The sequence below is a fragment of the Pogoniulus pusillus genome, chromosome 13 (genome assembly GCF_015220805.1).
Source record: "Pogoniulus pusillus isolate bPogPus1 chromosome 13, bPogPus1.pri, whole genome shotgun sequence".
Lineage (NCBI taxonomy): Eukaryota > Metazoa > Chordata > Aves > Piciformes > Lybiidae > Pogoniulus > Pogoniulus pusillus.
Genome location: NC_087276.1, coordinates 3,116,466 through 3,129,861, shown reverse-complemented (window position 1 = coordinate 3,129,861; position 13,396 = coordinate 3,116,466). Strand labels below are relative to the sequence as shown.

Below are 13,396 nucleotides of genomic sequence, written 5' to 3'. Positions count from 1 at the left end.
CCAGTTTCAACCCCCCTGACATGGGCAGGGACACCCTACCCTAGAGCAGGCTGCCCTCAGCCTCAGCCAGCCTGGCCTTAAATACCTCCAGCCATGGGACCTCAACCACCTCCCTGGGCAACCCATGCCAGCCTCTCACCACTCTCAGACTCCACTTCCTCCTCACGTCCGCTCTCAATCTCCCCACCTCCAGCTTTGCTCCATTCCCTCCAGTCCTGGCACTCCTTGATAGCCTCAAAAGTCCCTCCCCAACTTTTTCTGAGGCCCCCTTCAGATGCCAGAAGGACACAAGAAGATCACCTAGGAGCCTCTTCCAGACTGCGCAGCCCCAACTCTTTCAGTCTGCCCTCACAGCAGAGCTGCTGCAGCCCTCTGAGCATCCTCCTGGCCCTTCTCTGGACACACTCCTGCATCTCCACATCCCTCTTGTCATAGGGGCTCCAGAACTGGATGCAGTACTCCAGGTGGGGTCTCAGCAGAGTGGAGTAGAGGGGGAGAATCACCCCTGAACTGAATTGCTCAGTTCCAACCTTGATGTGCAGTCCCAGTTTTCCTCGTAGTAGTATTTTTGGTTGTTTTCCTGTAGGTTGAAATATTCTTAATTTTGAGACCTGCTTCCCTATCTCTGTATTAAAAATATTAGTATCATAGAACTGTTTAGTGGACTGAGTTGGAAGGGACCTCCAAAGGTCATGTAGTCCAACTCCCCCTGCAATAAATCCCCATCCACAGCTAGCTGAGATCGCCCAGAGCCCTGTTGAGCCTCAGCTTGAAGGAGCTGACAGTGCTTATTCAATATTCATTTAGAACAAAACTAAACAATTTTACTCCTGTAATCTTGAGAATGTGTCACCTACCAGACAGATGGAGGACTTACTATTTTTATGTGAAGCAATTCTTATTACTGTATTTATGCTGATGTGCTGCTCTGAGTTGTTGTTATTCTGCTGTGTCTTCCAAGCATGTAGATTTCTCAAGTTGTTAACAACTTACTTTTTGGCAGAGGCGCAATAAGAAATGCTTGCCAGATGTTAATGATTCTAGGTCTTGAAGGAAGATCAGTCTATGAGGAGGACTTTGAGGCTCCGTTTTTGGAGATGTCTGCAGAATTTTTTCAGGTACAGCAGCTTTGTAATAATCAGTGTTTAGGAAGTTGTTGTGACTTCATGGAATTGTGAGAATCGGTGGTGGTCGTTTGCTGAGTCTGTTCATCTGTGTCAAATGAATAAGAAAAATCACTGGCTTTGCAGAAAATTTTACACCTTTACCATAAGTTAAATGTAACTTTGAGCTGTGGGTTCCACTAACATCTCAAGTCATCATCATGCTCGTGTTGTGCCTGCTTTGGGCTATGTCATGCACCTTAATCTGCATTTCAGCCACATTCTGTTTGAAATAGCTTGAATGGTTCAAACTGGTCCATGCTGGGAATGGAGATGGAAGACTTCAGTCAGTCTGTCTTTGAGGAAACAATTTCCTTCATGCTTTCTATGTTTATGAGTTATTTTGTAATGAAATGAGCCAGCTTAAGGAATTAAAGGTATCCAAGTGACAATTAAGGATATCTAAGTGACAATCTAGTTATTGGATAGCCACTGAATGATACATTTGAAATACTTCCTGAGGTTTTTGTGAGACAGCTTCAGGGGAAAAAAAAACAGTGTAATGGTTAAGTGTAATGCTCATGTATTACTGAAAGTGGATAGAAATGATAAAAGCATGTTAAAAGATAAAATATTGGTCAGTCTCCCAGCTCTTAAGCAGTTCCAACTATCGTGTCAGACCCTGTTAGCTCTGACATGAAAAAAAAGGTACATTATAAAGTCTTCCTCCAAAAAAACTCTGCTTGCCAGCATAGATAAAACCAGTTTGACATCATAATGTGCTCAGCATTGTCACAAACAAGAATAGTGGTAACTGGTGACCCTCACAACTCATAAATATGCCATAAACTGATATTGGGAAGGAATTTTTGACTCTTCCCTCTCCGCATCCTTGCATTTGCTTTGGATCCAGGGCTAAAACTTGCACTTGGTAACTGGAAGCTAGGTTGAGATGGTTTTAATGTGAAGAATACCATGCTGATAATAAGTGTACCACCTTACACATGTAGCACAATTAGTATAGCAGTGTCATTGTTTTGTCTTAAGCATGCATGTCAATCTTGGGGGTATAATGATCTCATTTGGGCATGCTGGGTTTGACTTGAACTTGCTTGTAAATGCTGATCTGAAATAACTAGTACATTTACTTTTTCCCCCCTCCAAAAATAAACTCTAAAGTATTAATTTGTGTTAATCACAGATGGAAAGTCAGAAATTTTTAGCTGAAAACAGTGCTTCTGTATATATAAAGAAAGTAGAAGCTAGAATTAATGAAGAAATAGAACGGGTGATGCACTGTCTGGATAAATCAACCGAAGAACCAATTGTGAAAGTGGTTGAGAGGGAGCTTATTTCCAAGCATATGAAAACTATAGTGGAAATGGAGAACTCTGGGCTAGTTCATATGCTGAAAAATGGGAAGACAGAAGGTAAGAGTGCATATGTGGAAGACAGAAATGGTTGCAATACTGTTTTGTTGTTTTTAAATGTTGGATAAGTCAAGCTTAACATTTGTGTTCCTGTGCAATTGTGAAAACATTGGTGGCACTGTTTGGCAGGCATCTCAAAATATGACTTAAGAGGATTTTAGAGAGCTCTTAAAACAGTTTATGCATATAAGTTGTTTTATTTAGTACCAGATACAAGTCATTTTTTGGTAAGCCAGGTATCTGAAGAAAAGCACAAACCTGTTGTAGCAGTCTTTGTTACTTGTTTTCTGTGAGCCATGTAATGACTTTTATTCCTCCAGTATGTAGCTGTCAAAATGCATCCAAGTTGGGTTTTTTTGGCATGCAGACTCCATTCACTACCAACAGTGGTGGTGATCTGGAATTTAATCCAGCTGGGGGCCAGGCACTAACAGTGTTCCTCAGGGCTCAGTGTTTGATCTAGTTCTCTTTAATGTCTTTATCTGTCGCCTCTGGGTGAGGCCATCAAGGGCACCCTCAGTAAGTTTAAAGATGACACCAAGCTGGGAGAGTGATCTGCTTGAGTGTAGGAAGGCTTTACAGAGGGACCTGGACAGTCTGGATCCATGGGCCAAAAACAGCTCTATGCGTTTCAACAGGACCGTGTGCTGGGGCCAGCACTTGAGTGGCAGTAACCCCCTGCAGTGCTACAGGCTTGGGGAAGAGTGGCTAGGAACTGCCTAGTGGAAAAGGATCTGGGGGAGTTAGTCAGCAGCAGGGTGAAGTTGAGCCAGTATCTGCCAGGATGGCCAAAAGGCTAACAGCAGTGGCCAGCAGCATTAGGGCAGTGATTGTCCCCATGTATTTGGCACTGGTGAGGCCACTACTTGAATACTAGGTTGAGTTTTTGAGGCACTCACTACAAGGACATAGAGATCCTGGAGTGAGACCAGAGAAGGGCAGAGGATTTGTTGAAGGGTCTGGAGAACATGTCTTGTGAGGAGCATCTGAGGGAACTGGGGTCTTCTAGTGTGAAGTAAAGGAGACTTAGGGTAGAGCTGCTTGCTCTCTACAGCATCCTGATAGGAGATGACAGTGAGGTGGGGGTCAGTCTTTTCTCCCTATTAACAAGTGATAAGGCAAGAGAAGATGGTCTCAGGTTGCACCAGGGAAGGTTTAGTGTGGTTATCCGAAGAAGGTTTTTTCATTGAAAGAGTGGTTATTAAACACTGAAATAGGCTCCCCAGGGATGTGATTGAGTCCCCATCCCTGGAAATGTTTAAAAGAGACAGAGATGTAGTTTAGTACCAGGCTTGATGGAGTTAAATAACTTAGTGATCTTAAAGATCTTTTCCAATCAAAACAACTCTATGGCTTTAAAAAGTGCTAGTGTAAATGACATTAATAGAAGCATTGCAGGGCCAATTCTTGGCAAGAGGGCTTTGTTACAGAAAAAAAGTTGGCTATTTTTAAAGGATAAGAGAAAAGCATGAGAGAGTTGAAAAGAAAGGCTTGGTTTGATGTAGCTTTCCCTAACAGAGCTTCATGTAGGACAGAATGACTGAATGAGAGATAGTATGGAAAGAAATAGATCCTAAGCTTCCAAAGCAGCGTCATGAAGGGAGCAATTGTTAGTATCTATATTTAGAGCTCACACCAACGCCCTGCAAATGGGGAACAGCCTTGCTGCTTTGATTAATGGCCTTAGTTCCTTAAAGCAGCTTCACAATTACAAGGAGACAGAGTGACAAAGTGAGCAAATTTCTCAGTTGAAAGAAAATTACTGCATTGAAAAGGAAAGTGATGATACTATACTTAATGTCTTTTTTGTTCTTCAGTGTCCAGTTAAGATAGCCTTCAGGCTGAGGGTACAAGGATATCGAAGGGTATTGATACACAGAGAAATCAGTTTCACTTTTACAGCTCTTGATTTGATTTGGTTAAGTCCTGAAGAGGAAATAGTTGCTGCATTGTGGAGATAAGATTTCCCATAAATGAACAATGGATTCCTCTTTTGGAGAGCCTTGTTTAACCCAAGCCGTGTCTGACTTCAGATGGATGAAACAAAGTAGTGTAAAATGATACCTCTCACTTCAAATCAATATTAATTAAGATGCAGGCTTTCCTTTGAATACAGAGAGAGTTCTTAGTGCTTTTGCTTTAATTTAGACTTCTTAAATAACTTGATTTTTTTGGAAGGATAATCACAGAATGCCCTAGGTTGGAAGGGACACTTTAACAGTCATCTTGTCCAGCATCCCCTGTAGTGAGCAGAAACATCTTCAGCCAAGTCAGGTTGCCTAGAGCCCTGCCCAGCCTGACCTGGAATGTTTCCAGGGATGGGGCATCTACTATATTTCTGAGTAACCTGGAACAGTGTCTCACTACTCTCCATGTAAAATGTTCTTCCTTATATCTTTTAAGTTAAATTCATCACAACAGGCCCTGCTAAAACCTCTGTCCCCATCGTTCTTATAAGGCCCTTTGAGTACTGAAAGGCCACAATAAAATCTCCCTGGTACCTTCTTGTCTCCAGGCTGAACAACCCTAACTCTCAGGCTGTCCTCAGAGCAGAGAGGTTGCAGCCCTCAGATAGTTTTCATGGGCCAAATCTTGGAAGTTACATTCTTAAATACCACTGAAGCTTACAGCCATACTGGAGTTTGAGTGCATTGTCTGTTGGCACAAGCCTGCTCTCAGCAGTAGCAGATGCCATGCTTCAGACAACCCAGAATAATTGAAGACAATCTTTTTTCAACGTTGTGTCTGCTGCAGCCAACTTGTTGTCAAGAGTAAAGGGAAGGAGACACCAGAAAATGTGAGGGCCCTGAGCTGTTATGGGAAGTGTTTTGTGGCTGAACTCGTACTGCTGTCTTCTGCTCTGAGAAGAATGAGTTACTAACAGACTGTGTCTCCTTGTTTCCAGACCTTGCCTGCATGTACAAGTTGTTCAGCCGTGTGCCAAATGGTCTGAAGACAATGTGTGAGTGCATGAGCTCGTACCTGAGAGAGCAAGGCAAAGCACTAGTTTCTGAAGAAGGAGAAGGAAAGAACCCAGTTGACTACATTCAGGTAGTTCCAATATTTAACTTTCTTTTCTCCCACTTTACCCAAGTTCCCCAGAACAGCAGTTAACTATGTGATTGACAAGGTAACCTTAATACCAATTCAGAAGGGATGGTTATTAATCAGCTACACCTATCTGTTATTTTAAGATAGATTTTCTGTGGTTGTAGACATGTTTAGAACTCTTTTTACCTGTGCTCAGGTTTTGTGCTTTGGATAGCTGCCTTTGGTGAACAACATCCTCAGGCTAATGATCAAACTGTTAGGGACTTCCTGAATTATCCTAAATGATATTTGCCTCGGGAGTGAGTTATCCCTCTACTGGTAAACAGCTTTATAGTGCCTGTTCTGGGTAGTTTTATGTCATGTTACATATCAGGCTTTAATGAAACAAAAAAATCACCTGACAGAATTTCACAGTGAGACTAAGTATGACTGAGAGGTGACTGTGTTACAAATCACAACAAATTCCTTGCTTCATTCTCAGATTTCCTGAGAAACAGAACACTTGGGCATGGTAGATGTAAAAGTGTTCCCTTTTCCTCCATCTCTGCGAATCCTTCTGTGCCATTAAGGTATCACTGGCACAAACTGTGCTTCAGGACTGTTTGTCATCTTTTCTCTGCCCTTGTCTCTTGAGAAGATGGTTTGAATTTCATAGAATCAGTCCAGGCTGGAAGGGACCACAAGGACCACCTAGTTCCAACCCCCCTGCCATGCCCAGGGACACCCTACCCCAGAGCAGGCTGCACACAGCCTCAGCCAGCCTGGCCTGAAACACCTCCAGCCATGGGGCCTCAACCACCTCCCTGGGCAACCCAGTCCAGCCTCTCACCACTCTCAGGCTCAACAACTTCCTCCTCACGTTCAGCCTGAACCTACCCACCTTCAGCTTTGCTCCATTTCCCCCAGTCCTGTCACTCCCTGACAGCCTCAAAAGTCCCTCCCCAGCTTTTTTGTAGCCCACTTCAGATGCTGGAAGGCCACAAGAAGGGTCACCTGGGAGCCTCCTCTTCTCCAGCCTGCACAGCCCCAACTTTTTCAGTCTGTGCTCACAGCAGAGCTGCTGCAGCCCTCTCAGCATCCTCCTGGCCCTTCTCTGGACACACTCCAGCATCTCCACATCCCTCTTGTCACAGGAGCTCCAGAACTGATGCAGTACTCCAGGTGGGGTCTCAGCAGAGCACAGCAGAGGGGGAGAATCCCCTCCCTGGCCCTGCTGGCCACACTTCTGCTGCTGCAGCCCAGGCTCTGCTTGGCTTTCTGGGCTGCAAGTGCACACTGCTGGCTCATGTTGAGCATCTTATCTATATTTGCATATAAAGCATTGAACTTTAAGGAAATGCTTTAATACTTCATGTGATAATGTGTGTTTATTTAAACAGGGCTCTCCTACCCTCCAACAGATTGACTGTTAGGTTTTCTGCAATGATATGATTTAAACACAAAAAGAGATGAAAATTATATGGAAATAAGTGTCTGGATTACTTTTTCACTCTTTTTAAATCCTGAGGGACCTAAATATGTATTGTAAAAACCTATCTGGGAAAGAGTTAAAAACTTCATTGTAAAGGTGCTCATAATGTTTCCCACTGCAAAAGTGAATAGTATCACGAAGCTGAAGAAGAGCCAAGCTGCATGTACTCTGGCAGGGCTTATTCTCTCAGCCCATTAATATGTAGCCCAATGATCTGATAAAGATGCCCAAGGGGTTGATAACTGATTACCACTGGTTAATTCTCCACTTCCACTGATACGATGGAAGAAGAGAAAAATACCTGTGAATTGAGAAACCATCTCGCTCATCTCAGCAACATGATGAGTACATCATCAGAAAGTTTGCAGATAACACCAAGCTAGGAGCAGCTGTGGAGCTGTTGGAGGGTAGGAGAGCCCACAGACGACCTTGGCAGGCTGCGTGGGTGGGCAGAGGCCAATGGGATGAGATTGAACAAAGCCAAGTGCAGGCTTCTACACTTGGCCACAACAACCCCAAGCAGCACTACAGGCTGGGGACAGAGTGGCTGAGAGCAGCCTGGCAGAGAGGGAGCTGGGGGTGCTGGGAGAGAGGAGCTGAAGATGAGGCAGCAGTGTGCCCAGGTGGGCAGCAGAGCCAATGGCATCCTGGGCTGGCTGAGGAGCAGTGTGGGCAGCAGGACGAGGGAGGTTCTTCTGCCCCTGTGCTCAGCACTGGTCAGGCCACCCTTTGAGTGCTGTGTCCAGTTCTGGGCTCCTCAGTTCAAGAGAGATGTTGAGGTGCTGGAAGGTGTCCAGAGAAGGGCAAGGATGCTGATGAAGGGCCTGGAGCAGAGCCCTGTGAGGAGAGGCTGAGGGAGCTGGGGGTGTGCAGCCTGCAGCAGAGGCGGCTCAGGGCAGACCTCATTGCTGTCTACAGCTACCTGAAGGGAGGCTGTAGCCAGATGGGGTTGGTCTCTTCTGCCAGGCAAGCAGCAACAGAAGAAGGGGACAGAGTCTCAAGTTGTGGCAGGGGAGGTCTATGCTGGATGTGAGGAGGAAGTTGTTGTCAGAGAGAGTGATTGGCATTGGAATGGGCTGCCCAGGGAGGTGGTGGAGTTGCTGTCCCTGGAGGTGTTGAAGCCAAGCCTGGCTGAGGCACTTAGTGCCATGGTCTGGTTGATTGGATAGGGCTGGGTGCTAGGTTGGACTGGCTGAGCTTGGAGGTCTCTTCCAACCTGCTTGATTCTCTGATTCTATGAATTTTTCAAGGACATAAATAGCTGCAAGAAGGTGCACAAGAAGCCACCCTATAGCATCAAAATTTTCAGTGTAGTCCAGCACTGCTCCTGCAACAGGACTGAACCCTGAGCCAGTCTTTGAGATGATTGCTAAGGCATTGCCAGTGGATTAGACTGAAGAGTTCTTACAGTAATTAGAAGGGATGTTGAGCTGATGTTGTAAGTGAAGGTGCTAGCAGTTTCTCCTGTTTGACAGCAGCTTGTTCAGATGGTGTGCTCCTGGATGAGGGCACATGAACTAACCTTGGTAGGCAGAGATAGTGGGATTGACTTTGATTTTAATATTTCTAATGAGCTTTAATTAGCCTGTCTATAGACCATCCCTTTAAGTGAGATGTTGAGTTCCTAAGAAACAGTAGTAGTTCACTGAGTAATTCACAAATGGCTTCTTTAATTAACCACATAGAAATAGTTTCTTAAGGAAGACTTCAAGATCATTTAACATAAACAGTTTTTTTTGTGGATAATTATCATCCATGATAAGGTTTAACTCTAGTATGAAAGTTTTCTTCCTCCCTCAAATGTTGTCACAGTCATGTCTAAAACCTTAGTGTGTATCCTATGTACTTAGCAAGGTGCCTGGGTGATTTTTAAGATGCTTCCTCCTTCTGCCCTCAGTTGTTTTAACTCTGGGGAAACATGATGCAGACTCTAATAATTGTGTTCAGAATGTGCTGATTCAGCTCAGAGAAAGTGGTTCCCCTCAGGCCTGTGAACAGTCACGCTGTGATAACTGGAGAGCTTGCAGCCAGCTTCCTTACATCAACAGTGATGCTTAAGAAGCACTACAAAACATGCAACTAAATACTGCAGAACATGTCCCTGGATTGAAATGAGAGGGGGGGAAAAGCCCCAAGATTAAGCCTGTTGTTGCAGTGTGTTTTCTCCCCAGGCTTGTCTAGGGATGCTACTTCTGTGACATTGACTTTGTCTACCTTACTCGGAATGCAGCTACAACAAATCAGCTCTTTCCAGATGTGAATTTAAAACTACACTTAACCAGCCTGTTCCACGACAGTGGTCAGAAAAACTTTTAATCTTTGAGTAGCCAATTCCAGTAAACTTCACTGGTACTTAACACCAGTGTTTTAGAGAATCAGAGAATCAGCCAAAGTAGAAGAGACCTTCAAGCTCATGCAGTCCAACTAATCACCCAGCCTGATCCAATCAACTAGACCATGGCACTAAGTGCCTCAGAGAAGACTGGATGAGGCCCTTAGTGCCAGGGTCTAGTTGAATAGATAGGGCTGACTGGTAGGTTGGACTGGATGATCCTGGAAGTCTCTTTCAACCTGGCTGATTCTGTGATTCTTGAACACCTCCAGGGACGGTGACTCCATCACCTCCCTGGGCAGCCCATTCCAATGCCAATCACTCTCTCTGGGAAGAACTTCCTCCTAACATCCAGCCTAGACCTCTCCTGCCACAGCTTGAGACTGTGTCCCCTTGTTCTATTGCTGGTTGCCTGGCAGAAGAGACCAACCCCACCTGGCTACAGCCTCCCTTCAGGGAGTTGTAGCCAGCAATGAGGTCTGCCCTGAGCCTCCTCTTCTGCAGGCTGCACACCCCCAGCTCCCCCATCCTCTTTTCACAGGGCTCTGCTCCAGGCCCCTCACCAGCTTCACTGCCCTTCTCTGGACTTCTTCCACCACCTCAACATCTCTCTTGAACTTAGGATTTATTTTTAGCTGGTTTATCTGAAAATTGCTTCTATAAGAGATCCGTGGCAGCTGTAAAGATTCAAAGATGGAATTGAAAGTTCAGATACTTCCTACCAATGCTGAAACAGAGAGCTGTGCAGAATCACTGAGTGTAGATGTGGTTGTCTCTCTGTCTTCATCTGTTATTACTGCTTTGCAACTTCAGATCAGTGAAGCTGCTTTTGTTTCTCTTGAAAGGGTTTACTGGATTTGAAGAGCAGGTTCGACCGCTTCCTGCAAGAATCCTTCAATAACGATCGACTCTTCAAGCAGACTATTGCGGGCGACTTCGAGTACTTCCTAAACCTCAACTCTAGGTCTCCAGAGTACCTCTCATTATTTATTGATGATAAGCTCAAAAAGGGAGTCAAGGGAGTAAGTACCAATTAAATAAAAAATACATTTATGCAAGGAGATCTTCAGATGTTGTGTGGCTCATCCCCAATCTCTGAAGCGCTCTAACTGGATTACTTCTAGCAGATACTAGAAATAAGGTTGTAGGATATTCTGAAGCTCCCTTCCTTCAAAATATTACATGTGATTTCCTTAAATGTATTTGTACTTGGGCAGCTATTATCCATTATTAATATTTAATAATGAAGGTCTAATAATAAGAGATCTAAAAATCATCTAATAAGTTTTCTTTCATGAACTAACTCACTTGAGTAGGGAAAACAGTTTGTCTTTGCTTCTTTTTACTGCTTTTACATACCAGAGGACTATTACCATATCTGTCTTACTTAGCTTAAGTACAGCTGTTGTCTTCAGTGTTAGCTCATGGCTTCTTCCATGAAACATTTCAAGGTACAGCACCTGAAATTGGACAAGATGGTGAGGCTACTGTGGCTCTGAATAAGGCTGAATATTATTCCATGTGCCTTATGCTAGGATTAAATTGTATAAACAAACAGAATTTAAGTGATTTTAGTTATTGTGTCACTACACAGGCAAAACAAGTCTTAATTTTTGAAAGGCTTCAATTCCAAGCTAACATTTCATGCTCCTAATACTGATTTCCAGCTGTGCTTTTATTCAAGTACATTAAAACTTATTCAGGATCTTTTCCCTATATTTATCCAGACATTCTGTCCATCCATTTTCTCCCTTGTCCCTAATGATTGTTTTCCCTTCCATTTCAGATGTTTATTTCTGTGTTGTATTGAGTTTGTGCTCTGTTGGCTCTGTCATTCACATGTTGGACCAGTTGTATTAGCTTCTTTACAGACTTACACTGTTAGACCATATGGTTTCTGTGACTTACATTGTATAAGACACTTGTGTTGGAAAGTTGAAACTAGCAAATTGTTTCTTTTGCAGCTAACAGAGCAAGAAGTAGAAACTATCCTGGATAAGGCAATGGTTTTATTTAGGTTTATGCAAGAGAAAGATGTTTTTGAACGCTATTACAAGCAGCACTTGGCAAGAAGGCTTCTCACAAACAAGAGTGTTTCAGATGACTCTGAGAAAAATATGATATCTAAATTAAAGGTAAGATGGTATCTGCTTGCTGCTTCATTTATTGTAGTGAAAATGATTTCTTCTGTCTTTACATAAGGGATATATAAACAATGTACCTTTTGATTTGTGCTCTGCAACTCCCTGAAAGGAGGTTTGCATGAGGTGGGAGTTGGTCTCCCAAGGGAAAACTGATACAACAAGAGGAAATTGCCTCAAGTTGTGCCACGGGAGGTTTAAGCTGGACATGAGAAACAGTTTCTTCTGTGAAAGGGGATTGTCAAGGTCTGGAACAGGCAGCTCAGGGCAGTGGTGGAATCTCCATCCCTGCAGGGGTTTAAAAGCTGTGTAGATGTGGTGCTGAGGGGCATGGTTTAGTGATGACCTGGCAGTGCTGAGTTGGGAATTGGACTCAATGACCTTAAGGATCTCTTGAACCAGAACACTTCTGTGCTTCTGTGAGTCTGTCATTGCTGTTAAATACCTATGTCTGCCTCGAAGAAGGTCACAGAAATAAAGTTTCTTTTCCTCAACAGTATCCTGCTGAAAAGCATCTGACAATGTCTGCTTTGGTCTGATAAGCTTGACATACTATTTTAAGATGAGATAGGAAACTAAAAAGAAATACAAAATACAGTAACAGAGGAAAGAGGCACACCAAATTTGGGTATGTGTAGTTAGATCCTTGTATGAAATAGGAAGCTTAGTTTTGAGTTCTGAAAATAAAGGAAGTGGGAAGCAAGTGACCAAACGTACAGAAGTACCTTTTGTATAAGGTCCTTAGAAACTAATTCACAGCTCATGTATGTGGAACTTTGCTTTTGCACTGCTGCACAATAAATGTTTTGTGTATTTTCAGACTGAATGTGGATGTCAGTTTACATCTAAACTGGAAGGAATGTTCAGGGACATGAGCATCTCAAACACAACGATGGACGAGTTCAGGCAGCATCTTCAGGCAACTGGGGTAAGAGTGGGCTAGGCTATGTCTGCTTGTGCAAACCCCAGACCTTTATCGAGCTTAGTGGATTTTAATTTGTGGGTACTTACTGAAATATGGAGGTCTGTTCGGGGCTTCTTTTACAGACCGAGTTATGCCAGTCCCCTTCCATTAATCCTGTCGGGGCCACTGCTCTCTCATTCCCTTGGCTGGGCTCTGCGGCAGGACCAAAGGCTGGCTCTGCCCCGTGAGGCCGGCAGGGGGCGCCGGGACGCCACTTTCTCATCCCTGCGGAGAATGCCTGCTTCTGCCCCTGCTTCTGCCCCTGCTTCTGCCCCTGCTTCTGCCCCTGCTTCTGCCCCTGCTTCTGCCCCTGCCCTGCTGGGTCTGTCAGGACTTGCCCCGGCCCAGCCTGGATGGGCCTTTCTGTTCCAACCCTTGACCTGGCTTGGCCAGACCTGCCTGCTTCTGCCCTGTCCCCAGCACTGCCAGACTGTGCCCATTGTTCTCATCTGGCTGTGGCCACTTTTAATTGAAATATCTAGTAAGGAGTATGCCTTGCTGGTAGCCAGATGTTTATCACCTTCTATCAGAGTTACTTAAAAGATGAGCACTTCAGCTGTGAAATCCTTCATATTTCTGGTAAGAGCTGTCTTTAGGGATCAAGTGACAGGGTTGTGTGTATAAACTTGAGTCACTGCTTACATCGTAGTCCAGAGGTACAAGCAGGAAAAGCTCCTTCTGATTTAACAGGAGATACTCAATATTTACTCTTTGCTTCCAGAGAGTGAGTTTATAAATGGTTATGTTGAAACTGCTCTGTTTAGCAACCTTGCTTCACTGTACCTTCTCAAAAACCTGTTTAAAAAGACTTCTTACATGGTTTACCAGTTCTGTTCATGAGCACATGGTTAAAGATCCATTCTGTTAATTTCTGTGCACCCCTAAATGCCAGGAGGGGATTAAC

General features: G+C 44.1%; 1 protein-coding gene across 1 annotated transcript in view; it reads left to right on the top strand.

Moving 5' to 3' along the window:
- Window positions 1-13,396, top strand: part of CUL3 (cullin 3) — a 78,089-nt gene that overhangs the window by 52,116 nt on the left and 12,577 nt on the right. The window contains exons 5-10 of the mRNA XM_064152793.1: window positions 1,004-1,118; window positions 2,305-2,533; window positions 5,439-5,584; window positions 10,233-10,409; window positions 11,352-11,522; window positions 12,349-12,456. Coding sequence (XP_064008863.1) covers window positions 1,004-1,118; window positions 2,305-2,533; window positions 5,439-5,584; window positions 10,233-10,409; window positions 11,352-11,522; window positions 12,349-12,456 — 946 coding nt within the window. The remainder of the gene's footprint in view (window positions 1-1,003; window positions 1,119-2,304; window positions 2,534-5,438; window positions 5,585-10,232; window positions 10,410-11,351; window positions 11,523-12,348; window positions 12,457-13,396) is intronic.